We start from the raw sequence: 25,568 nt of genomic DNA, 5'->3' as shown, positions 1-25,568 counted from the left end.
CAATTTATTTCAGCCTCCGAATTTGATTCTGGATCATATCTGTATTAGCTGAGATCGATAGCATACATGGGCTTCTCCACACTTGAGGACGTCACCGCTTTGTGCGCATTCGTCATTCTTTAGCTCCGCCCACACGATACGCCTCCAGCCGCTCGGTTTTTTTTTTGGCTCGGTACAGCCTATATTTCTTTTATAAATATAATAAAACTAAACACTTTTCGGAGATATGAAGGATGCAATACTACTCTATAGGTACTCAAGATTGACATGAGATTGACTGAAACTGAGTGTTTCACCCCCCCTTTAAAACAAACTTTACATAGATCCAATATAATAAATGTCATATTTACCTGTGGCGTTCCTATCTGTCTAAATACAAATAAAAAACACAGACAGTGTGTTCTCGTTTGTCTTGACACATTAGAATGGTTTTAAAGCATTTATATGAATAAGAGCGTGATCATCTAATGCTAGCCAAAGGATGACAGAAAGTCAAATAAACGCGTTAAATTAAAAAAATGTATTGCATGCGTTAACGCTCTAATTTTGACAGCACTAGTATTTGAGAAGTCAGATCATTACAGCAATAAAGCAAGACAAGTGCAATCATTGTGTTAGAGTTACTTATCACAAATATTATATATATATAACAAAAAAAAGTAATATTTAGTTTTAAACGTATATTAAAGTACTGACATTTAGCTAAAGAGTGGCAACAAGACAATTCACAAACTTACATTTTTGTAACTAAACATCGCACTATGGATTTGTGAAACTTTATTGTGTTCATAAGTAAGCAATGGAAATCAAAACAACAATAAATATTCAGTTCTGGATTTTACATTGGCAAATTAAGTTGTTGGACGTCTTCAGTTCTGGGATGGTTAATTTTATGTATTGAACTTGAATACATTAATATGTCTGAATTGAACTGAAGTAACTTCTTTGACTCATATTTCCACTGAACTATGAACTTCCCTCATACTGAGGCTGAAATACCCTTGAGGAGCTCCATCTGTCTCCTCTTGTCCTTCGCCCGGTTCACTGTCATTTTGAATAGCCGGCAGTACATCTCCACCGCAGCGGGAGTGTCATCGTTGCCTGGCACTGGGTACGTGATGAGGCTGGGGTTACAATTAGAGTCCACAATCCCGACCGTGGGAATATTCATTTTGGCTGCGTCCCGGATGCCGACGTGCTGCTGGAAAACATTATTGAGCGTGGAGAAGAAGACGATGAGGTCCGGAAGTCGCACGCCGGGGCTGTACTGGATTGGGGCGTTGGTGAGCAGTCCTCCCTTCCAGTAGCGCGTGTGAGCGTATTCGCCGCACTCCCTCGCCGTCGCCTCCACCAGGTGGCCGAACTGCCGTCTGCGGCTGACGAACAGGACGATGCCTCCGCGGTACGCCACGTGAGCTGTGAAGTTCAGCGCCCGCTGGAGGTGTTCTGCCGTCTGTTCCAGATCAATGATGTCAACATCCAGACGAGAGCCGAACAGATACGGCTCCATCAGCCTAGAGAGAAACATACTTTAGTGGTCTGAAAAAAAGTTCTCATTTTGCCACATTATATATATTAAATACAGTAATGGCCAAAAGTGATATCTAGGAAAATTGACATCTTCACCCTTTATTCAAATTATTAAAAACTTTTTGAAGATTTTATAAGCAAATTGTACAAAAACAAGAGCGATCCAACAAAATATTAATAGCGTATTCAATTTTAGTTGTAGCTGTAGTTAGCCTTTTTTATATTTTAGACAAAAATTGTGTGTGTGTGTGTGTGTGTGTATATATATATATATGTGTGTGTATATATATATATATATATATATATATATATATATATATATATATACACACACAATTTATTGTGTAACAAATTAATTTAAAACAATGTATAAAGTAATAAATATAAGAAACAGCATGTTATACTGCAAGACACTACTTGAAAATGTCAAGTCAATTACCCACCTATGTCGGCAGCCTTTCTTGTGTCCAAGATGGACACGGGCCTCAAACAGGTCCTTTATGGTGAAGAGCTCAGACAAGCGGAAATAGTCTGGTTGAGTTAGTGGGAAGTTCTGGATTTTCTCTGTAGCAGCTGTATATGTAAGACTGTATATTAGTTATGAATAAATATCTCACACAGTTTTTTGTGTAATGTTTTTTTTTTTAAAAGCTTTACAGAGAATAGTGCAGATATTAGGTACATATTTACAGTATCACTTCAAGTAGCTAAAAGGGAATAAATCTATATGCAAGCTTCACAGGCCCCACATATTGTGTGACAACCCAACGGACAACCATAAATCCTACAATTTAAAATGCTGCTGTGTTTTTGTAGTAAATAGACCAATTTTAAACTATTATATATATATATATATATATATATATATATATATATATATATATATATATATATATATATATATATATATATATATATATATACACACACACACTATTTTTTTAATAATTATTTTAATATATATTTTTTATCGAGCACCCTAGGATTCCCTTATGGCCCCCAGTTTTAAACAAACATGTTATAGGCTATACTGTACACAGAAATTGTTTCTCTAGTTCGCTGGGTTTCAGGTGTTCTGTATGCATGTGTCATAATCATAATAATAATCATAATCACCGGTGTCTCTCGCTGCAGGAGTTGATTTGACTGCAGCCGCTGCGGAGCTGAATGTCTGTCCGTGACATGAGAACACAGCAGCGACCAACCGAGGGCCCCGGAGAACCTGCGTTACTGAAACCCATCATATTAATTGCATTAAATGTTAGATTTTTTTTTCTTTTCTTCCCCCAACTCAAACTCAATGATCACATAGTTTCACATGTAGTGTATTGTGCCATTGCAAATCACAAGCAAGCCTACAAAGTAATTCTGCTGTTAATAAATATACTTATTTTAATATGGTATATATACTATAATGCACTGAAAGGGTATTAACGTTACATAAAACACGTTTTTATTTCACCTCTAGTTAAGACGCCCGCTGCCATGTTTCCGTTCGAGCTCCGCCCACTGAGCTTGCGAAAAAGCGCAAAGGATTGTGGATAGTGATGTTCCATACAGCGCTTTGGTCTAATAAAAACCGTTCGCCTTACACAACACATGAACTACAAGTTCCACAATGTCCCCGTGATTTGAAATGAACAAAAAAACTTTATTCAAGGAACCAGTATCAATTTGATTACAATGAACAATTTAAATGATGGAACTGATAAATGATAAATAAAACCAGAATGTAAAAACACATATGAATACAGAATTAAATAATGTGTTGCAACAATTACATTTTTAAATATAATATATTCTGTTGAAAACAAGAACATTCTTTTCATTATATTTTCCAGTGGCTTCAATTTACCTGTAATAAAAAATAAATAAATAAACATCATTAACAAGTTCCACTAATGCATAACATCCAGAAAGCAAATAAATAATTCTTGGATGAACACCTATTTTTTTGCTACAAAAAAACAACTTAATCAATGTATCTATTTATCGCTTCATCAGTTATGTTATGTGTAATTTAGTGAGCAATATGTCCTTTATTATTTAATTGGTGTATTTACCTGGGCACACTGACCACAAACTGCAGCCTTCGTTTCACTGTTTTGCTGCCCTACAACACACACACACACAACTCAAGTGAAGACATTGCATAGATTTCCATTGATTTTATATCGGCTTAATGGTATTTCCTATGGCCTAACCAAAGACTACCCCTAAACCTACCCATCAGAGAATTATGTAAAACATAAAAACATGTTTTGCCCGATATTGCCATCTTTGTGGGGACATTTTTGGGTTTACCAGGACCACACACACGGCTATATATACCCTTATATGTACTGAATGCATCAAATCTGTGTTACAGATTGTTTGTGTGAAATTCAATGCATGAATTTTTAATAGTCTTTGTACGTACCTCTAGCTGCTTTTGAATATTGAGGCGTCTGGTTTGGAATTTCAGACTCCTCTCGTCCGTGTCCAGGGCGATATATGGACTTAGTAAGAACCCTGGATCTATAGAGGTGGAGAGAGACCTGGAGCAAACAAAAGAAACATATTTACACATACATAACAAGTCCACTGCCAGTCTCTGCATGCATTAATCATCTGCAAACACCAATAACTTAAACCCATCATATTACATGCATTAAATGTTAGATTTTTCAAACACCAATAACCAATGTGATTACGATACTACGAGTTTGCAAACACTTCTGGATGTGTGTTCACTGGGAATTTAGTTTAGCATTACAGTGTAGATAAATCAACACATCTAGAATTACATATTACAAGTGCAAACAAAATCTCAAAATTTACAATAGAACACATGCAAAGTGTTTAAAACAGAAAGCGAATATACTGTTCAAATCAAAAACAATTTTTTTGTGTGTATTATATTGGGTCTGGTATATCATGAATCAAGTACGTCCAGCACAGCATGTGGACACAATAATGCAACTGAAATGTTTGTGGCAAAGAATAAAATTAGTCATGCATTACATTACATTACATTCTTAAGAAATCCTCCAATCTTCTTTTGTGAGGAAAAACTGACAGCCCATTCCTGTTTGTGTCTGGAAGTGTTTAATTACTCTAGAGTAAAAACATGAACATTCAGCAAGACAGAAACATAATAAACAAATTTAAAAAAAAGAATATTCATCCGATTATGTTTTTAATTTCACATCACATTATGTAGATTAGATTAAGGAAGGAAGGAAACTGTCTTTGTTTTTTGACAGAATATCCGAGTGTGCACAAACTGGCATTAGCTTTAGTTTCCTTAGACATCTATGACAAAGGAAGCCACTTCATATTAAAATATAACAGAGGAAGATATGCAAGATACTGATTAGAAACATGTACAGAAACTTACACGTTCATGCATGTTTGCACACACACTCAGTTAAGAACAATACAACCTTGTGTCTCAAAGTCAATTTTTATTATACATCTTCAGAGATACAGTTTGAGTTTCTTTTCTCTGTGCAGAGCAGGGGACCAAAAAATTATTTTTTGCAAAATATTTATGAAAACTGGCAATGCCCAGCATAGTCAGCATGAGTCTTTTACTTTCTTCTCTTCTATAAACAAAAATAAATAACATTCTTTTCACATAGGAAAAAACCTACATATAATAAGCAACAGAAACAGGAACTAAGAAACAGGTGCGGAGAGAGTGATGAGAGAGGAGGGGGTTGCGTGACTTGACAATTGTGTTTGATAAGTAAGCAAACGTGCAAAAAGAGAAAGATGGCTGAATATTGAAACTTTGAGAATTTCCACCTTGCAATTTGCAGTCTGATATAAATCTCTGAATGTTTTAAGTCCAGTGGTACAAAAATAACCTAGTTATGACAAAAGAATATAAAGAATTCCTAACTAAATACAAAAAAGGGGGGAAATGCATTTGTCAAGGGCAAGTTAGTAATTTAAAAGGGCAAAGGATACCATAATTGCTACTGCCATGTTTCTGAAAAAATGTCATACCAAGTAAATGGCTGTTTTTCATACACATTCTATATACATACTGAATGTAAACTCAAAGGGGCTCATTAAGAAACACAAGAACATATTTCTTGGTAAATTGTTTGTAAAACTATTCTTGCATAGACTGTCACATTAAACTGAATGGAACAATTCACACAAGAAGGGCTTTATGAACCATTTGAACAGAAATTCATTCTGCTTGTTTCACAAACGAGGCCTATTTTAGTCCTTAACTGCTGAACTGAGGAGATTTTCCTCATTTTAAAATCCTCAGGGAACATTTTAATGTTACTGAGAGGTGACTCGGACTTCCCTCTCAGAGGTCAGGGGTCAACATTATGTCAGTTTATTATGCATGGAGGCTAAATGACTGGAACATATCAAAATATTTACAAAAATGTTGCATTTCTTAAGAACCATTGCAGATGAATAACAACTGAAAATGCATTGATGCACATTTAAACAGTTTCCTTCTGTTGGCCTCTATACATTCTGCAGTCCTTTTTACAGTTTAGTACTGGAAGATGCCATTTGCACAGTTTTATTTAACTTTTAGCCATATTTTTTTTTGGGGGGGGGGGGGGGGCATTTTCCTATGGATGAGGACCTGTGGAACTCTGTAACATGTAAACTCAGCAATGCTATTGTCATCTTTTCATAAACCTTCGGTTTTTCATAGCACTTTACTTTTCGTAAGTCACAATTTTAAAACAGTATAAAGCAAAGTTTGTAAAGCAGGATTCATTCAGAAATGCTGCAGCTGCTGCAGAGAAAAACAACAACAAAAACAATTTAAAAAGTTTAATCTCTCTTTATGACATCGTGTCTGCTTTTAAATATATTTATAAATGTACAAACATACAAAAAATGATGTGGTACACTCAAATACTCCTACATGACGTCCCTTGGAACCTAAATAATACAGTACAAAAAGACAGAAATGTAGAAATGCAGGATGAGACGCTGCAGTCCGTCAGGCTAAATGCTAAAATAAAACAACTAATGCTTAAAGCCGAAGGAAAATTTCGGCTGTATGATTGGGAAACCTGCGGATCAGATTTATATCCATAATTCCACCCATTAATCATTCTAATTAAAGACCGCAACAATTTGATGAAGTCGTCTTCCGTTTCTTCGATGGAACAAAAGCATGGATAGGTACTGGGCTTTTGGCGACCATGTTCCCTCAACTGATATGTGTGTGTGTTTTGTGTTTGAACAGGTAGGTACTCACTGACTAGAGGGCTGATTCCTCCTGTCTTGTGTCTTCTGATCTTTCCTTTCCTCATCTGACTCTACATCTGTCTCATCAACACATTTCTCTTCCTCATCTTCCTGTTTTTTCTCTTCCTTGCTAACGCTTTCTCCCTCCCTTTGCTTTTCTCCTAAACTTGCAGCGGATTCTGTAGACTCAGCTTGGTTGACTTGCAGATTTGTCTTTGCTGAGAGTGATGGTAAAGTAGCCTGGTCCCGTTGCACCTGAATTACGCCATTGCCCTGGTTGGACTGCAGTTCAGGTGAGGGCTGGCACAGATGTGAAGTGGCGGGGGATAAGTGTGGTCTATCAGAGAGGTGTCTGACCCTTTTCAGGCGGTTATGCACGTAAAGTCCCTCTGTCCTGCACCCAGGGGGTGCCGAGGTCGAGAGATCACCAGTGATGATGGCAGGGTTATCTGCAGGGGAACTAATTTGAGTTTTTAAATGAGGTGAGGGACAAAGAGAGCTAATGACATCCCTCAAAGGTATCCTAGGGGCTGTTCTACTCTGGCGGCTGATGGGAAGTTCATTACAGTCTACCAGGGAAGGTTCCTTGACGTCGCTCATACTGCTGTTAACAGGCCTCAACAGGAACAGGTTTTGGTGTTGATGACCTGAGAAAAGGGGCGTTTCTGACCTCTCAGAGGGTGTTGTGAAGGAGTTGGGATTGATGGCATGACTCGTCGGAGTGTCCTTTCCTGTCTGTGAGCTGCCGTTCTTTGGATCTCTTGGGGTGGAGCACTCAAATTTTTCACTTTCAGTCCTCCTGAAACCCATAATGCAAGTGCTGCCTGGTGTCAGGACTGGTCCCTTGTCGAGTTCTGCAGGTGCCTCAATGGGTTTTGTGGGTGTCTCTATGGATTCCTCTTGTGTTTCACTTTTCCAGAGTCTACCAGAGGTTGATGTTGAAGCAGACACTGGAGTTTCAGTGAGTGTCTTTTGAATTTCTGGTTTAACGTCAAACTCTGCAGATGAGGTCAAGGAGTTTACGGCCTCTTCCTGTTTGATGTTTGGGGCGAGAGGTGTGGACACCTTAGCCCTTTCAGCTAGAAATCTCCGGATCTCTTGCTCAATGCTATCATCGCTGTCAACAGAACTGTCATTGTCTTCTGCACGTGGACTGGAAGAAGGCATGTCCCCATCTGTGGTCTTGGAAACCCCACCATTCCCAGTCACCTTGTCAGTTTGCACAGGGCTTTTAGATTGTTTGATGTTCTGGACTTCTGATTTGCCTTTAACAGCTCTGCTTTTAGAACCCTTGTCGTTTTTAGTCTGAACATTCAGAGTTTCTTTGCCCCCTTTTAAGACGCCAGACTTAACAAGCTTGGCAGGTGGGATACTCTTCTGGTCTATGAAAGGTTTCTGTTTTTTTATGACATCCAAAGACGATGCCTCTGAAGGTCTGGTATTTTTTCTAACCTTCGAGTCCCTAACTTTCTTTTTGACTTTCTTCTTTGTCTTAAGCAAGTCCTTAATTGCAGCATCTAGATCCTCATCACTGTCCAGGGAGCTGCTTTTGTCACTGCTGTCATTTCTCTCGGAAACAATCACAGCCTTTGGGCTGGATGTATTGTAAGTGGAACCTTTGTCTTTAGGTACACTACAATCTGAACCCTTGCAAGGTGTGGAGTTCTGCTTCGGTTTGCTATTTTTAATGGTGGTTAGCCTGCCTGAATGTGATGTCACAGTAGGAATGGTAGAAAGGTCAGATCTGGTGGAGTCACTATGAATCAAAGGTGTCCCTGGGGGCTCTTCTTTAACATTCAATGCTAAGTCATTATCTTTGTCAAGTTTGCTTTGCTCCTCTTTAAACTTGCGTTTTTTTGACAGGGAGAGCCTGACTGCTTTATTCGGCTGGGTTTCCTTCGTCTTCTTCTTTGGCTCCTTACTTCCTGTGGGATCTTCTGAAGCTGGTGGAGGTGCACCTGTTGTTGTTGGAAGCTCTTTGTTCATTTTTGCTTTATGCTCCAAAAATTTCCTTATCTCTTGTTCTATTCCATCCTCACTGTCAACGGAGCTCTCATCACTTTTATTTTCAGATGGTGCAACAGTGGGGAACGGTGGAGTCTGCAGCAAATTTCTGTTTGCAATGCTTAAGTTGGACTCAAACACCTCGGGCATGACAGTCTTGGAGATGTCTAGAATGGCTTCTGCACACATCAGCTCAGCAGTGTTGACCTTCAGGCTGGAGTGGATCTGATGTTCTATGTGGGTTTGTTTTGGGTTTGAAGGGGGAGGTGTAAACACTTTAACTTTAGCGCTCTGGGATGTACACTTGTTCAAACAGTGGCTTACAGTCAGTGGTGTAGGGAGATTAGACTTCTTGGTAGTCAATTTTTTCTTGTTGTTTTTCTTCGACAACGCTTTGAGTGGCTGAGTGATTATGCGCTCGGGAGAAATGACGGATGCCTTGCTACGTTGCACAGGCAGGAGTTGGGCAGGTTTGAGAGGACTTTTCTTTTTCTTCTCTTTGTCTTTGTCTTCCTGGAAGCGACGAATGGCTTCCTCAATACCTTCATCACTGCTTGAATCAGAGTCCTTCCTTTGTTGTGAAGATCTCAGGGCATCTTTGTCACTTTCCTGTTTGTCTCTTTTCTCCTGCTGGAATCTCTGAATCTCCTCTTCGATTCCATCGTCGCTGCTTGAATTGAGCAATTCCTCTTCCTCTTTAATGATGAGACGAGGTGGAGTTCTGTCCATCTCAGAAGACGAGGAAGATCCTTTCTTAGCTCTGGGTAGAGGAAGACTTTTTACAGGCAAAACTTTACTTGAGTCTGCTTTCTTAAAGGGATTTTCTTTGCTTAGCTTCTTCTTCATGACTTTCTTCTTTAAGGCCAGCGTCCCACTCAAGGCTTTCTGGATATGATTGCTAGCGGTTAACACCTTGGCACTAGTGGAATGTGTTTGTTTTTTAGCAGCATCTGGGACAGTGGGCTCTCTCCGCTGAAGTTTGGGCGCTGGGGGCGAACTTGTCACCAGATCCCCTTTGCGCTTGTGGTCAACCTTTTCTTTCAAATACTCTTGAATAGCTTCCTCAATGCCCCTGTCCACAGAATCATCACTGTCTGAATCATCACCATTATTAACCCTGGCGGACTGTAGCTTAGTGTCCGCCCCCGCTCGCCGGGATCTTGCTGCCGTGTCCATACATCGCAATTGACCCTTGTAGCCAGCCTCCTGGCTGGAATGAGCAGCCTTTTCGGGCTGCCCGTTTTCACTCATGTCCGAAGACTGGGTGCAGTGAAGGCTCTCTATAATCATCTGGATCTTCTGTGGGATCGGGGTGCCACTAACAGAGGCAAGGTCACTGTCAGATGCACTGTCATTGAAAAAGAGAGGCAGGCTGCAGCTCTTACTGGACCTCCATTCCGAGTGAATAGCCACCACCGGAGGAACCGTCTTCAGGAACATTCTAGAAGGTCGGATTGGAAGGGATGTAGGAACATGGGGAATCTCCACCAGTGATCTTTACATTCTAAAATGGAAGAAAAAGATTTTTATTTAAATTTAATTATTATTTACTTCTAAAACATAACATGACAGAGTAGGCAGAGTGCTATACATCACATTTAAACATACAAGGTTTAATTTTTCAAAAATATTAACAGTAAGAGGGACCAGAGAGAGCTGTAAAATTGTCACTTTTAACTACTTAGAAATTAGCTACAGGCAGGGGGAAGTGAGGGGGACAGAAATGTCAAGTGTAATACCTGTTTTTTTCTGAGCTTTGTCTAATGACAAGTTTTACTTTATGTTTTTCTTCTCTTGCTTTTAACTGTCTAATTAATCAAATACACTGCTGAACAATACACACTAATTTGTAGTCTATAATATTTTTTCCTATATTTTCCTTATGACAATTTTATGATTGGTTTATTTACAACAAACACTTGTGCATCAAGTCATCATGGATTTTACTGAATGTAAATACCACAGAATAAGCCCGAAAATATATTTTATAGATTCTATACTGTAATAAAAGCTGTCAATTAGCACTAATTATTCATATAATTTGTTATGAAAATACCCAGAGATAGCTTGTAAAACACACAAATCTGCTTTTTATTCAGCTACAGGATTTCCTGGAACAATTTAAGTTTTATGAGTTTCAATTGCGGGAAAAAAAAAATTGTGGCCTTCAGGAATGTTCTAGAAGGTCTATAAAAATGAACATCCACATCACTAATGGACTATAATTTGATTTGATAAGGTTAATGGATGTTAACTGACAGAACTAGTATCATTTAATTTAGCCGATGCTCTTCGTTAGTTTGATTTGATATACATAAAAATATAACCCAAAATGTTAAAGAAAGGTTAAAAAATAAATAAATAAAATCCCTGGCCTTATTTTTGACATGAACAACTTTTTGACATTAAGAGTGTCAATTACTTTCACAGTCTGTTAATATTTTTTTAATTAGTTTTATGTATTTGTAAAAAAATCATCTTGTTTGGAATTTTTTTAATTAAACTGCTTACACCAGGCAGGGTTCATACAGATAGTGTAAAATTAAATTCCAGGACTTTTCAAGCACTACTTTTCAAGGACGGTAATCAGAGATCTCACTTCTCAAACAATACACTGTTAAAAATTGCTGTAAAAATACGGGCGATTTCCAACAGTAAAATACTGTTATTTTAATAAACAGTTTAATCCTGTAATTTAACAGTCTAGGTTCCATAAATTAATTACTTGCAGTAAATTTACAGCATTTATGTGTAAATCCATTTGTTCCTGGAAAAAACAGTATTGGCCTGTAAAAAATATCACGTGGGGGCGGGGCATCTTCAACGCGGTTTTTTTTCAAACAGAAAGCAGACGCAGTCAAAGAACAGCAACACTCCTCTGTCTAGGCTATTTTAAAGAAGGACAATGTTCAAGGTGAGTTTATTTCTTTGCAGTTATTCTATTATGTTGCTCCCAACCTATAAAATCGCCTTTTTCACAAGGTATTTTTTACTGTGCTAGCCCTAATCGCATTTTGCAGACAGAGCTCTCAACGGCATGAGGCCTTTCGCCTGCTAATGAATATTCTCTGAGCTCCGATTTAAAGTATTACTGCGAATTTGCTTGGTTGAAGTTAAGTTGCCATTTAGAAATTATTTTGGCTTGCTTTTGTAGTAACATTAACCCTTATCTCGATTCACATGAATTTCTGGTTTAGTAAGTTAATGTTACATGATGCTAACGTTAATCTAACCAGATGCATTAATGTTATTCGCATAACGTTAATATCATGCACATAAGATGGAGAATAATTACAAAACTACTCGAAATATCCAGAACCATGATAGCAATTAAAATGTTGTGGTCAATTTGATTAGTTTCCATGCAAATAATGTAAAGCTGTTAAAATTCCCAATGCAAAATAGATATTTAACGTTTTATATATATATATATATATATATATATATATATATATATATATATATATATATATATATATATATATATATATATATATATATATATATATATGTTATATTTTCAATTTAGTGGTCCGAGTACTTGCTTTTTTGTGAGATTCGCATGTAACGTTATATAGTATTAAAAGTCAAAGAGGTTGTTTTTGAAAGAGGAGGCAGATATTCTTGACTGCACTCGTTTTAGCAGACAGTTTTCAACAGCTTAAGTTTCACTATGCAATGTTCTCCATGCTCTGACGTCGAATTTCTTTGCTTGGTTAAAGATTAAATATTTATTAAATAATAATTGTATTCTTTTTTTCTAGGAATCACTCACTTGTTTTACTGAGTTTTACTGACATTGTATGCATCCCTAATCATTGGTGAGTTTCACGTCATGTAAATTATCAGAAAATGTATATTTTTGTGTAAACTGTTGTTTTAAGTGTTGTGTATAATTTGAAGAAAAAAATCATTTCAGGGAGGGCAGATAACTGTACTGAACACTGGATGATTACCCTAGACTAGAGGGTCGTGTTGTTTGTAAGGGCATACAATCACGATTTCTGAATGCAATTGGAATAATGTTTACAATGTTCTGTCTTCAATTGTCAGTATCCAGAGGAGGCATGTGGCACATTGGAATTCATTCAAAGGTATTTTGTGACCTTTTATAGTACCCTTTAAATTTGTTTATTTTCTTTTATTGTCCCGTAATTTAGCAAATGTATATTTAATCCAATATTTAAATTGATAAAAGGTAGATTTTTGTAAGTTTTCTATTTTAAAGTGTGTGTGTGTGTGTGTGTGTGTGTGTGTGTGTGTGTGTGTGTGTGTGTGTGTGTGTGTGTGTGTGTGTGTGTGTGTGTGTGTGTGTGTGTTTGGGATAAACCCCGAAAGAGGTTCTAAGACCTGCAGAGGCAAGGTGGTTTCAAAGAAGACTGGAAAACTTGTCAGCAAGAAGTCTGCCACTGTCAATCCCAAAGTTGCTTCTCTCTCTATGGAACCTCATCGATTTCGAATGGAATTTCGTCTAGGTAACTAAACTTTATGCCTACTGACACTCCCATTTGTGCAGCTTCCTAAAAGAATCAACACTGCTTAAAGGATAAGTTCATCCCAAAATGAAAATTTCCTGATAATTTACTCACCCCAATGCCATCCAAGTTGTTCATGTCTTTCTTTATTCAGTGGGAAAAAAATTAAGTTTTTTGAGAAAAAAATTTCAGAAATTTGCTCCACTCAATGGATTTCAATGGCAACCAGAATGTTGAAGTCCAAATAAATATGTTTCAAAGGATTTTTAAGTGCTTCAAATGACTCCCAGCTAAGGAATCCATCTGTCATTTTCTAAAAAATAAATAAATAGTATATACTTATTAACCACAGTTGTTCATATTGTGCTGGTCTCCGTGCCAGGCATGACATCCTCACATTGGAAAGGTCTCGCATGACATTATTAGACATCCAGGATATACACACGAAATGACCATTTTAAACAATAAACTGACACAAAACCATAAATATGTAATTCAACATACAACACAATGTGAACGATAATTCTTCTCCATACTAGTAAACAATGGGGTGGTGATTACTTTTGACCTTTCCAATGAGATGACGTAATGCCTGTCACATTGCAGACCAGCACAAGATGAACAATTGTTGTTAAAAAGTATATACATTTAAATTTTCTTAGAAAATGACAGATTGAGTCACTAGATAAGACTCTATTCCTCAGCTGGGATTGAGGAGAGCCCTTTGAAGCACTTTGAAACAGCATTTATTTGGACTTCAACATTCTGATTGTCATTGAAGTCCATTGTGTGGAGAAAAATCCTGATATGTTTACCTTAAAACACTTAATTTCTTTTCCACTGAAGAAAGAAAGACATGAACATCTTGGATGGCATTGGGGTGAGTAAATTATCAGGACATTTTCATTTTGGGATGAACTAATCCTTTACCTGCATTCATATTCAGTGGTAAGAAAGTATCTGAACCCTTTGGAATGATTTTCTGCATTAATTGTTCTTAACATTTCATGTGATCTTCATTAGTCACATAGACAAAAAAAAGTGTTTAAGCTAGCTACACAAACAATTATAATCTTTAATGACTTTACTCAACACTTCCCACACTCTCAGGGCTGTGTAATAAAAATGTTAATTTGGTAAGTGACTACCTTGTTGTTATCTCTATGAACCACAAATGTTGTTTTTGTGTCGTAATGGTTGTACATGAGTGCCTTGTTTGATCTGAGCAGTTAACCTGCTCAATGTTCTTCAGAAAAATCTACCATGTCCTGCACAGTTTTGGTTTTCCAGCATATTCTGCACAATTGAACCCTTTACAATAGTGACTGCATGATTTAAAGACCCATTTTTTCACAATGAGAACTACTGATGGACTCAACTATTACAAAGGGTGCCAGGGGGAGGATTTTATTCTGAAGAACAGTGGACAGTTTAACTGCTCAGAACAAACAAGGGAATCATGAACAATTATTACCAAAACAAAATTAGATTTTTAGGAAACAAATCCATCTCTGAGTCCATATAATGTCATTGATTGGCTGTCGCATGTCTGACACTTAAAAAAGAACAGCGATCGTGATGGTAATTCATATGAACCCAGTGGATAAATCAATGCCTTTTAAAGCCAAATGATAGGTTTGTGCAATAAAATAAAAAAACCTAAAAATGCTAAATTAAATAACTCATTGCTTCCAGTCTACTGTCATATGAGCACTTATCAGAGGGACATTGTGACGTGATGTAAGTGCATTGTGAAAGCTTGTTCGAGAAGTAACACAGAAGCAAAGATGACCGACATTTCGCATGAGCTTCACAACTCACTTACTTATGACAGTAGATTGGAAGTAATGATTTATAGTTTAGTTAGCATTTCATTTTTTGTTTGTTTTTCTAACACAAAAATAAAGTGAGTTAAAAATATTAATATTTTTATTACACACATCTACGGTTTGGTTTCAGAAGACATTGATTCATCCACTTCAAGATTGTTGTGTTTTTTAAGGGTGCGTTCACACTTGTAGTTCGGTTCGTTTGGTTAGTTTGGTCCGGACCAAAAAACAAAAACAAACATAATAGTCCTGGTCCGCTTAGCGTTCACACGGGCATTTTTAACAGCGAACCTAAAGTTACCGAACCAAAGGCACAGGGAGACGCTCACAACCTGATTGGTCGGTTTATATGACGTAGAAGCTCGCTTACCGAACATTCAAAACAATGCTGTGTGCGGATTACACGCGCGGGCATTTTATGCGTGTACATATGGCATTATTTTTTACCAGAGAACTCATGAAGAGCTCATGAAATGTTCACAACATTCAAAACAACGCTGTGTGCTGGATTAAACGCGATCATTTTATGCGTGTAACACATATGGCGTTATTTTTTACCAGAGAACTCATGAAGAGCTCATGAAATGTTCAAAACAACGCTATGTGCTGGATTAAACGCGATCATTTTATGCGTGTACATGTGGCATTATTTTTACCCGCTGAGAACTCATGAAGAGCTCATAAAATGTTCAAAACATTCAAAACAGCAGCAGGATATCCTCCGTTGTGCAGAGACGGCCGTTCTGTCGTCTGTACCTGCTAATGGGCAACACAGGAACTTTGAAGAGAAGAGCCAGGTTTGCTTTTTGTGTGTTTTTTCTAGCATTTTCGAAACATGCTCGTCAGACCAAATATTGATGAGGCTCTTCCTCGTTGCTCTACGTTTGCCCTCTAACGTTAAAGTTACTCATTTTGGATAACGTACACCGATCTTTCCGCGTCGTCAAATCAGCTGCATTATGCGTGGCATCTTGTGACATTATACGTCCGGTTTTTGGTCCGTTTACATGTCTTTGGTCCGTGTTGCGTTCATATATCAATCGAACCGCACCAGAGTTCGTTTGGAAGCGGACCGAGACCCATCTTTTTAGCGGTCTCGGTCCGCTTGTTTGGTGCGCACCAGAGTTCGGGTGGCAGCGTTCACATATGTTCAAATGAACCGCACTAACCGAGCAACCGCACCAGGGTTCGTTTTAATCGAACCAAACATGACAAGTGTGAACACACCCTAAGTGTCAAAAGAATGGCAGCCAATCAATGCGATTGTCATGTGTTATATATAGCATGGGGGTTAGAAATTTTGGATTTTTGGGGTGAACTATCCCTCTAAGGACATTGTGTTTGTCTATACTTGTGACTGGTAAAAATCAGATGAAATTTTATGATCAACTAATGCAGAGAACCAACCAATTCCAAAGGTTGAGGGTTTACAGCTTTTTTTCCCACTGTACTCTCAAATGTACTTCTTCTGCTGTAAAAAAAATGTTTTACACATTTAACTTAACAGCTCTCTTTACATATACACAATTATAATATACTCCTAAATCTACTAAATAAATGTACTCCTATCCGGCCAACTGGAAAAAACACAATCACTTTCATTTACACACAGCTAAACTTTCTGGTCTTGTCTTGACCCCATAATCTTTCTGTTAAGATTGTTTTTTATGTTTTTCCTCTATGCTGTAACAAACATTCAAAACAAACTGCACACTCAATTGCTGTTTAAGATTAGTTTAGTTCATTAACATGATCATTTTATGTCTCTTTTGAAAGTTTTCACAGAGTATGTGATCACTAGTTTTTGCCATGTGCTTTATTTTACCACTAAGATTTTCTTGATTTTCTTTCCTTTCAGACCTGGATTTCCTCTAAGACCAGATCTGTCAAAAGCTGATGTGGGACGTGTTGGCTGTTTTTTTTGCCTCTTCCTACGTTTTTTTCACCCATTGGTTCTCTTGATTATGTCCTCTCAGATCTGGACTTCCTCCCAGGCCAGCTCTTTTAAAAGCAGGTTTGGGATGTTTTGACCGTATTTTTTGCCCTATCAAGGATTTTTGATTTATTGGTTCTCAATGATTTCTAAAACAGTATTTAAGGAAAGAAAGTCAGAGAAAATACATTTTAAAATGCATTGAATGTATTGTTAAAACCTGTTTTAAATAAATGGCAAACAATGTACACCATAATCTATTTCTTTATTTTTTCCATTGAGTAAAAAGTCTGTTTGGAATGTCTGTAAACATTATGGTACATAGGGATGTTAATAGATATCAGACAATAGAGTAAATAGAAAACAGTATTTATATTAACTTTTTTTATACTGTAGAATTGTAGTTGGAACCATTGCTGCCAGTACTTTGTGAAATTACAGAACAGCCATACAAATTAAAAACTGTAAAATTACGGTAAAGGGCTGGAACCACAGCTGCCAGTACTTTGCTGTGAAATTACAGCATTATTGAAACCGTAAAATTACGGTAAAGGGCTGGAACCACAGCTGCCAGTACTTTACTGTGAAATTACAGCATTATGGAAACCGTAAAATTACGGTAAATGACTGGAACTAGCTTGCCAGTACTTTACTGTGAAATTACAGCATTGTTGAAACCGTAAAATTGCGGTAATGGGCTGGAACCACAGCTGCCAGTACTTTACCGTAAAAATACGGGTGAATTTTTTACAGTGTATCTTTATTATCTTTCAAATTCTAAAAAATTTAAATAGATACATAAAAATATACTAATAAAACAAAATGGTACAAATTAAGCACATTCAAAGCATGAAATGACTGTGGCAACTTTATGTATGGGAAGTTGGGAACATTAACAAAATCTAGAAATCTCAGTGCATAGAAGAGCAAATAGAAAGTGTGTATAAACGCATATAATTCTTTCATGTTAGTTTGCTTTAAACGCCACTTCTGTGGCTATTTTCATGGCAATTTTTTTGTGTGCAAAATTACATGTTAAAACTCTAACTAGCCTTTATTTGGTTTAACTAAAAAAACTACTTCAAGAGTTAACCGAATTAAAAAGGTTTCTCACAAGGTTAAAACCAGCACAATCTAATAAAACAGGCTTCAATGATAAAGTGTTACGACAAAGTTCTGATGTAAAGGAGTTGATGTTAAAAGTATTTTTCTTCCTTAAATCAATATATATATTTATTTATTCATTTTCTTTCAAGGGGGAATTTTCCAGAAGAGTTTGTTCCGGTATACTTAAGTAATAAATGCAACATGTGCAAACCCGAACAGGTGTTTCAGTGCATAAGCCTAATGTCCCACTAATAGCCTATTGGTTAAAAGCAAAAAAAGCTAATTCTGATGGTTATTAATCTTTTACATAGTTGTTATTAATATTATTAACTACTATACAGGGGCGGGTATACACCATCTCTACATCAACATTCCATTACCTTACGAATGATTCTTATGACCAGTTCATTTCAGTGAATCAACAACATCACAAACTATTTGGCCAAATTAGGAGTTATGAATCAGTTGGAGCGGTTGATGAATGAATCTGACAAATTGAAAAGTAAATTATTACTTTTAGTTACTTCTCAAAATGGGCCAAGAACTGTCAGTGTGTTATGTTGTACTGAAAGCTTACTGACTAGTGGTTCATATCATCACGGCTTTAATCAAAAAGTTTTTATTCAGTGGCATTTGAGTAAAAATGAGTGAAGAAAATGTTATACATATGCAGTGTTGAGTAATTAATTACTGTAATTGTATTAATTTTCCCTTGAAACAATAAAAAAAGAATGGGATCTCTTATTTTTTGTGTAATTTAATTAGTTACTTCACAAGTAAATGAACTAAATACTGTAGAACAATTATATATAATACAAAAGTGGAATTAACATCAAAGTCTAACTTTAAAATTAATATTATATATTAATATATATATATATATATAATAATATATAAAATATATATAATTAATACTTACATTTGTAATACTTATTTGGTCAGGTAATACGAATAATATATGTATTTGAATGAATTAAAAGAGCCGTTTCATGTCTATCTTGAATCGCTTAACTGAAGGTTGATATAGGATTTGGGGAGTAATTAGTAATAAGTAATTAAAGTATTTTTGGAGAGAGTAATTTGTACTGTAATCTAATTACACTTTTGAAGATGTAATTAGTAACTAGTGATTAATTACTTTTTTTTAGAGTAACTAACCCAACACTGGATGTGTTTTATGTTTAATTTATTTGAATTTCATAGTTTAAACAATTTATTTGAATAATTTCATATTTGACTTCTCAACAAATCTGTGTGTAATGTATTTGTGCTTTGTTAGATTTGAGGGGAACGAATACATTCAGGGAAAGATTTTTTTTATTTTTTATGTTTATTCCTCTAAAGTAGACTGATGAAAGAACCACGAGTGAAACCGTTAATGAACCAGAATCGCTAAGATGGCAACATTAAATACGATTCCCATTCCTTATTGTATAGGTGCTAGGCTACAACGATACCGAGCAGCGCAATAGCCGAGGCCCCTCCGCCACCTTCAACGGCTTCATCTCCCGAGACAATAAACTCTCGCAAGTTATGGCACAAAAAACTCCCTCCACTATAATGTTACAATGAAACTCCAGCCAAGTAGAGACATTGTGCCTCTTTTGCACTTTCATTGCGAGAACCGTGTAGTCTTTGTGTGTTATTAATCCGCCTCCAGAGCTCCGTCTCACCGCGCTGTCCCTCTGCGCATCTCGCGGCTCTGCCTGCACCCGAGACCGGGGAGCGGAGCTAACAGACACCGTAGAGGAACCAGCGTCTTCCGCCTGGCGGCCACGGTGTTCCCGGCCGTGTTTACACTCGTTTAGTGTTAAAAGAAGGTCTGTTAGGAGGAAGTTCGGGGGTCGTGCGTCCAAATTGGACTACTAAAAACATTGCCCCCCTAAAACGTAGCAAAGAAAGGGAAGGAGGAAAGCTAAAGTTCGCCTGGAGATGTATGCGGTGCGATGAGACGCTTGCGGGGCCTCTTCACTTCTCGCCGGTTCATTTAGCAAAACCCTCTTTCTATTGTGTCTCTATCGTACAACATCACAGTAGTAACAGCCCGCTGCATACAAGCGACAGATATCGGGATGAGACTCACCTTACGACTGATGAACAGCTGTTGCGTTGATCTTCCAGTGTAAGAGATCCACCTTTTTTAATTCTTAACACATTTTTTGGAGTGTCCACACACGGGAGCGGGCGCGCGCAGCTGTCTCGTGCACCCCTTCTGCCTTTCGACTTACCTCCAGAAATCACTTAAAGACACAGTACTGCAGAGCAGACCGAATCTGTGTTGTGAAATGAATGATGTAGCCATACATTGTGCAGTACATATTTCCTTTCCAAAGCAGATTTTTTTAATTAACTGAATGATGAAGAAAAAGCAGCCAACAACAGGTGTCCAGTACCCTTTTGGGAGCCACGTTCCACTCCACGATGACATTTCTCCATTAAAGCAATTTCTCTGACAGCATACATGTCACTATTTGACGTCTGGATGTCCTGTAAAGAGCACATTCAGGGCTTTCCAGAGATACCATTTGTTTTGATGTTTGACCAGGACAACTTCTCCTTGATCTTTAAAAATGACTGAATTATCAAATGTAGCCTAACACTCTTTTAAAGGTGCACTATGTAGTATTTTTGCAGTAAAATATCCAAAAACCACTAGGCCCGGTGTTAAATATTTTGTTCAGTTGAGTACCAGCAATATCCCCAATGTTTCCAACTATTTGTAAATTGTGAGAAAATTGCTATTTTAACTAAAGACCGGGACGTTTCAGCATAGCGTTTGAGGAAGTCGCCTGTCAATTGCATCTGCGTTACCCTCAGGGTCGTGTTTTATTTGGCGGAAGCGCTTTACTCTTAGCAGTGTGAACAAGTGAACGCACGGAGTAACGTCATAACAAAATTTTCAACACACTTAAATGTATCTAATATGATAAACAGAGCTGCATTACCTCATAATCATAACCGAAAGAGCGGATCAGTGCAGGCGCCCGGCAAATGTGTCCCGTCCCATCATAATAAAAGTCCCGGTGCTCGGGAGTCGTGTGCTTGTTTAACAATCGCTCCAGCAGCTGTGCTCAGCTCCACAGCACTCGGTCCTGCTCTGCTTCACACTACAATAACGTTATTAACCGCATGCATGAACGTGATTTCTGCCCGAGTCCTATTTTTCACCGGCTGTGATGAGAAGACCACATGTCCCAAGATGCTGCGCTCAAACTTTGCGTCATCAAACTACGCATTTGTTTTGAATAGGCGCCCTCCAGTGGACGGAAAGTTGCATAGTGCACCTTTAAGGAAATATATTTTGTAGGCTAATTATCATTTAAATCTGACTAGTTTTCAAATAGTTTGTTATGAATCAACATCTCAGGAAAAAGTTATGGGGTGTCTAATTAAAATGTGACTTTCTGTTACAAAACAGGGCATTGATTTCATACATGTCCTCAATACAGGAGAATACATTCATATGCAAATTAGATAATGTAGCCTATTGCCATTGGAAATCACATGCATGGACATTTTACCCAAATATTGCATAAGGTAAAATGGTATGTCAATTCATTCCATTATATCTTTCATAACATATTGACTATTTGAGAATCATCTTTAAACAAATGGTAAAATCCTGAAAATGGATTGGTGAAAAAAACAACATGACTTTGCCTATAAAACGTTAATCTTGTTTATTTTAAGATTAAAGTATTTTGAACGTTTGCTGTTTCCTGCCTCCTTCTTCCCATATCAGCATACCATGTTACAGTATAATGAAATCTATAATTTTGGCAACAGTGACTGTCACTGAAATGATGAAATAGCTTTTTTTGTAGCCAAGATTTAGATGCAAATTCAACCATGCACTACAGATTTGCATTGAAGGTTGCTGTTTTTAGTCGGCAGCAGAAGTTGCAATTGCCTTTTCTTTCATGTTGTGATGTATATCTCAGTAAAAAGGCTTTTTGAACAAAAAAAGAAAAAAAAGAAAATATATATATATATATATATATATATATATATATATATATATATATATATATATATATATATATATATATATATATATATATATATATATTGGCAAGACTTGATTTTAAACTTTAAAAAAATAAAAATAAGTTACCTGGTTGCCTTAACATTTTGAGTTCATTGAAATAAACAAAATTGAGTTAATATAATTACTTTTTGGAGAATTAACAACCTTTATTAAAATATTATTAAAAGATTTTGTATTATGAAAAGTGTATTGGGTAATTGTGTGTGTTTTATTTGTGATGACGCAGCCAAATTGTGCTATTTTCATGATTTATCAAAAAAATATTATGGTTCAGATACCTCAGATAAACTCAGATGTTGAGTTTCTATTTATTAAACTAATTTCCTTCATTGTATCAACTCAAATTTTTTATTTCAATAAACTCACAATTTTAGGGCCACCAGGTTACTTACTTTTTTAAGTTAAACCAACCATTTTTTTTTTTTTTACAGAGTAGGGAATTGATTGGTTTTGCTTTGCTATTGGTAGATCTTGTATGAGTGACAGGTTGCCTGGCGGTCATGCCAGTAAACACGAGAGGGGAAGTTATTATGATTAAAAATTAAGAGGAAACATGGCTTTAACAGTAAATAATATGCATGGATAAATCACAATATTCCATAAAATCAATAAATAAAATAAAAATAATTGTCCATTTTGATTCATGGTGACCATATTTTGGTTATTGAATTCATGGCCATTACTTTACCTGTCATTATGTCTATTATTCTTTGTAGACACTCTAGCATATCATTCATGATTCATGACCCTGTATTGTATTTATAATCATAATTTAATTGTTTTAGTAACCACATTATCTCAGCGTTATTCTTATTACAACTGGGTAGGCAGATCAGATAAATGGTCCATTGGATGATGCTGTAGCCTATATTTTGTGGATCAGTAACTTCAGACCTGCAGAACATCTTCAACATGTTATATATTTCACACTTCAGCAGCTCAAGCTCACTTTTGCTTAGCCATCGGAGACACGCTGAACTCTTATTTATGTTGAATAAATCTGAATAATCTTATGATCATGTGACTATACAGGTTAGATTATTCTCTTTTTAACCCATTTAAACTGAAGGTGAGGCTCCAGTTTGTTCATGTATTTACATTTGCATTTACATTTACGCATTAAGCAGACGCCAAAGCGACTTACAATTCAGAAGTAAAGGAAGCGATCTGTCAAGAAGAGACAAAGAAATGCAAAAAGTGCCCTAAATACCATGATTTGTATACTCAGAGTAGCAAAAACCAGAAAAGGGAAGAAGAAAAAGAAAATTAGAGGAGGAAGAGTTAGAGGGATTTTTTATTTATTTAATTTTTTATGATAAGATTAAGTTCTCATGGAAGAGATGAGATTTTACCTGTCTTTTGAATGAAGCGAGTGATTCTGTCATGCGTATGGAGGACTGAAGATCGTTTCACCAACCAGGAACAATGAATGAAAAAGTCCTGGAGAGGGATTTCATGCCTCTCTGTGATGGTACCACAAGCCTTCGCTCATTTGCGGAGCGAAGGCTTCTGGTGGGGGTGTAGACTCGTACAATTGAGTCGAAGTATGCGGGTGCTGAGCTTGTGGAAGATCCATAAGCAAGAGTCAGAGCTTTGAATTTGATCCGGGCAGAGAGTGGTAGCCCAGGGTATTCTCACAAAAATGCGTATAAATAGTACAAGTGTGCAATGTCGTGGAATGTATACACCAAAACTCATTTTGGCGTGTCTATGGCACGCTGTTTTTCGCGTGCATATGATACGCATTTTATGGCGTATTATACATACGAACCCCCCACCCCACCACCCTAAACCTACCCAAGCGTGTGTCATATATACGCCCCACTACCCTAAACCTACCCAAGCGTGTGTCATATATGCGCCATAAAGAGCGTATCATATGCACGCGAAAAACAGCGTATCATATGCACGCCAAAATGAGTTTTGGCGTATACATTCCACGACATTGCACACTCGTACTATTTATACGCATTTATGTGTGATCGGGTTGGGTAGCCAATGCAGAGAGAAGAAAAGAGGTGTGACATGAGCCATTTTGGGTTCATTGAAGACAAGACGTGCCGCAGCGTTCTGGATCATTTGCAGCGGTTTGATTGCACAAGATGGAAGTCCAGCCAGAAGCGCGTTGCAATAGTCAAGTCTAGAAATGACCAGGGCTTGGACAAGAAGCTGTGTTGCATGCTCTGCAAGGAACGGTCTGATTTTCCTGATGTTGTGCAACGCAAACCTGCATGACTGAGCTGTCTTTGAGATGTGGTCTTTGAAGGACAGCTGGTTTAACAAAGATGACTCCAAGATTTCTTGGTCAGATTAGCTGGGAAGACGATCAGCTCAGTCTTTGCTAAATTGAGCTGCAGGTGATGTTTTTTCATCCATCAAATCAATCCATGATCCATGCCGAGATGTCCGCCAGACAGCTTGAGATTCATGCAGCTACTGTGGGATCATCTGGTTGAAATGAGAAGTAGAGCTGTGTCATCAGAATAGCAATGATATGAGAGGCCATGTGCCCATATGATGGGTCCCAATGATGTATTGTAAATGGAGAAGAGAAGAGGTCCAAGCACTGAGCCCTGAGGAACCCCTGTGGTCGGTTGATGTGTTTTGGATACCGCTCCTCTCCAGGCAACCTTTTAGAGACCTACCTGTGAGATAGGACTCAAACCAGTGGAGTGGAGTCCCTGTGATGCCCAGTGATGAGAGGGTGGACAGAAGAATCTGATGATTCACAGTGTCAAAGGCAGCAGACAGATCAAGGAGGATGAGGACTGATGATCAGGATGCTGCTTTTGCCATCCACAGGGCTTCAGTAACTGACAATAATGCCATCTCAGTTGAGTGGCCCTTTTTGAAACCTGACTGGTTTACGTCCAGTTGATTAGACTGTGAAAGGAAAGATGAGACCTGGTTGAAGACAACTCTTTCAAGTGTTTTAGCTATGAATGGTAGGAGAGAAACAGGTCTGTAGTTCTCTACAAGTGATGTGTCTAATGTGGGTTTTTTAAGCAGTGGGGTTACCCGAGCCTGCTTGAATGTGGTAGGGAAGATGCCGGTGCAGAGAGATGTGTTGATGATGAGTGTGAGTGCTGGTAAGAGTGAAGGGGAGATGGCTTGAAGAAGATGTGAGGGGATGGGATCTAGAGGGCAGGTAGTGGGATGGCTGGAGAGGAGAAGTTTAGATACTTTAGCCTCAGTGAGTGTAGAGAAGGAGGAGAGAAAATGTTTGGCTGTGGATGTGGCCATTAAAATCGTGTGTGTGTGGAGGTGGGAACTAACTGCTGATGATTGTGGCTTTATCTGTGAATAAATTGGGCAAGATAGAGAGGTGGTGGGAGGTGGTGGAGGGGGAAAGTTCTGAAAAGTGTGCGTGTCTGAGGTGCTGTTGATTTTTTTGTGGAAATATGACGATTTAGCTGTATGGATAT

At 37.5% G+C, this 25,568-nt stretch overlaps 2 protein-coding genes and 1 long non-coding RNA gene across 5 annotated transcripts; 1 reads left to right on the top strand and 2 right to left on the bottom strand.

Moving 5' to 3' along the window:
- Positions 1 to 757: 757 nt before the first annotated feature.
- On the bottom strand, positions 758 to 3,134 carry mrps2 (mitochondrial ribosomal protein S2). Its single transcript, XM_067423417.1, has 4 exons — positions 2,993 to 3,134; positions 2,647 to 2,760; positions 1,974 to 2,103; positions 758 to 1,514 (listed from the first exon to the last, which is right to left on the bottom strand). Exons 1-4 carry the CDS (start codon positions 3,129 to 3,131, stop codon positions 980 to 982), a joined length of 918 nt encoding a protein of 305 aa, XP_067279518.1. The 5' UTR covers positions 3,132 to 3,134; the 3' UTR covers positions 758 to 979.
- ppp1r26 (protein phosphatase 1, regulatory subunit 26) lies at positions 3,104 to 20,312 on the bottom strand. 3 transcript variants are annotated; one of them, XM_067423411.1, is made up of 5 exons: positions 20,179 to 20,312; positions 6,758 to 10,255; positions 3,950 to 4,067; positions 3,594 to 3,643; positions 3,104 to 3,134 (listed from the first exon to the last, which is right to left on the bottom strand). In XM_067423411.1, the coding sequence occupies exons 2-5, from the start codon at positions 10,189 to 10,191 to the stop codon at positions 3,119 to 3,121; spliced, it is 3,618 nt and encodes a 1,205-aa protein (XP_067279512.1). In that variant the 5' UTR covers positions 10,192 to 10,255; positions 20,179 to 20,312; the 3' UTR covers positions 3,104 to 3,118. The 3 variants fall into 3 exon arrangements, with proteins under 3 accessions (XP_067279512.1, XP_067279513.1, XP_067279514.1); XM_067423412.1 differs by lacking the exon at positions 3,104 to 3,134 and adding an exon at positions 3,207 to 3,385; XM_067423413.1 differs by lacking the exons at positions 3,104 to 3,134; positions 3,594 to 3,643; positions 3,950 to 4,067 and having other exon boundaries at positions 6,099 to 10,255.
- Positions 11,370 to 17,739, top strand: LOC137046277 (uncharacterized). The gene is made up of 5 exons (XR_010898921.1): positions 11,370 to 11,665; positions 12,516 to 12,572; positions 12,805 to 12,845; positions 13,090 to 13,226; positions 16,914 to 17,739. It is a non-coding gene; the product is annotated as an uncharacterized lncRNA (long non-coding RNA).
- Positions 20,313 to 25,568: the final 5,256 nt, after the last annotated feature.

Source organism: Pseudorasbora parva, chromosome 18 (genome assembly GCF_024679245.1).
Source record: "Pseudorasbora parva isolate DD20220531a chromosome 18, ASM2467924v1, whole genome shotgun sequence".
Lineage (NCBI taxonomy): Eukaryota > Metazoa > Chordata > Actinopteri > Cypriniformes > Gobionidae > Pseudorasbora > Pseudorasbora parva.
This window is presented reverse-complemented; position numbering and strand designations above follow the sequence as displayed.

What these genes read in the sequence shown, in the direction of transcription:
- mrps2 (XM_067423417.1), bottom strand. Translation starts at nt 3,131, where the DNA reads ATGTGTTGTGTAAGGCGAACGGTTTTTATTAGACCAAAGCGCTGTATG. An exon ending in TCCTGCAGCGAGAGACACCG is followed by an intron (nt 2,104 to 2,646) that starts GTGATTATGATT and finishes TTACATATACAG; the next exon opens with CTGCTACAGAGAAAATCCAG. An exon ending in AAGAAAGGCTGCCGACATAG is followed by an intron (nt 1,515 to 1,973) that starts GTGGGTAATTGA and finishes GTTTCTCTCTAG; the next exon opens with GCTGATGGAGCCGTATCTGT.
- ppp1r26 (XM_067423411.1), bottom strand. Translation starts at nt 10,191, where the DNA reads ATGTTCCTGAAGACGGTTCCTCCGGTGGTGGCTATTCACTCGGAATGG. An exon ending in AGGAATCAGCCCTCTAGTCA is followed by an intron (nt 4,068 to 6,757) that starts GTGAGTACCTAC and finishes TGTTTGCTCCAG; the next exon opens with GTCTCTCTCCACCTCTATAG. An exon ending in ATATTCAAAAGCAGCTAGAG is followed by an intron (nt 3,644 to 3,949) that starts GTACGTACAAAG and finishes TGTGTGTTGTAG; the next exon opens with GGCAGCAAAACAGTGAAACG.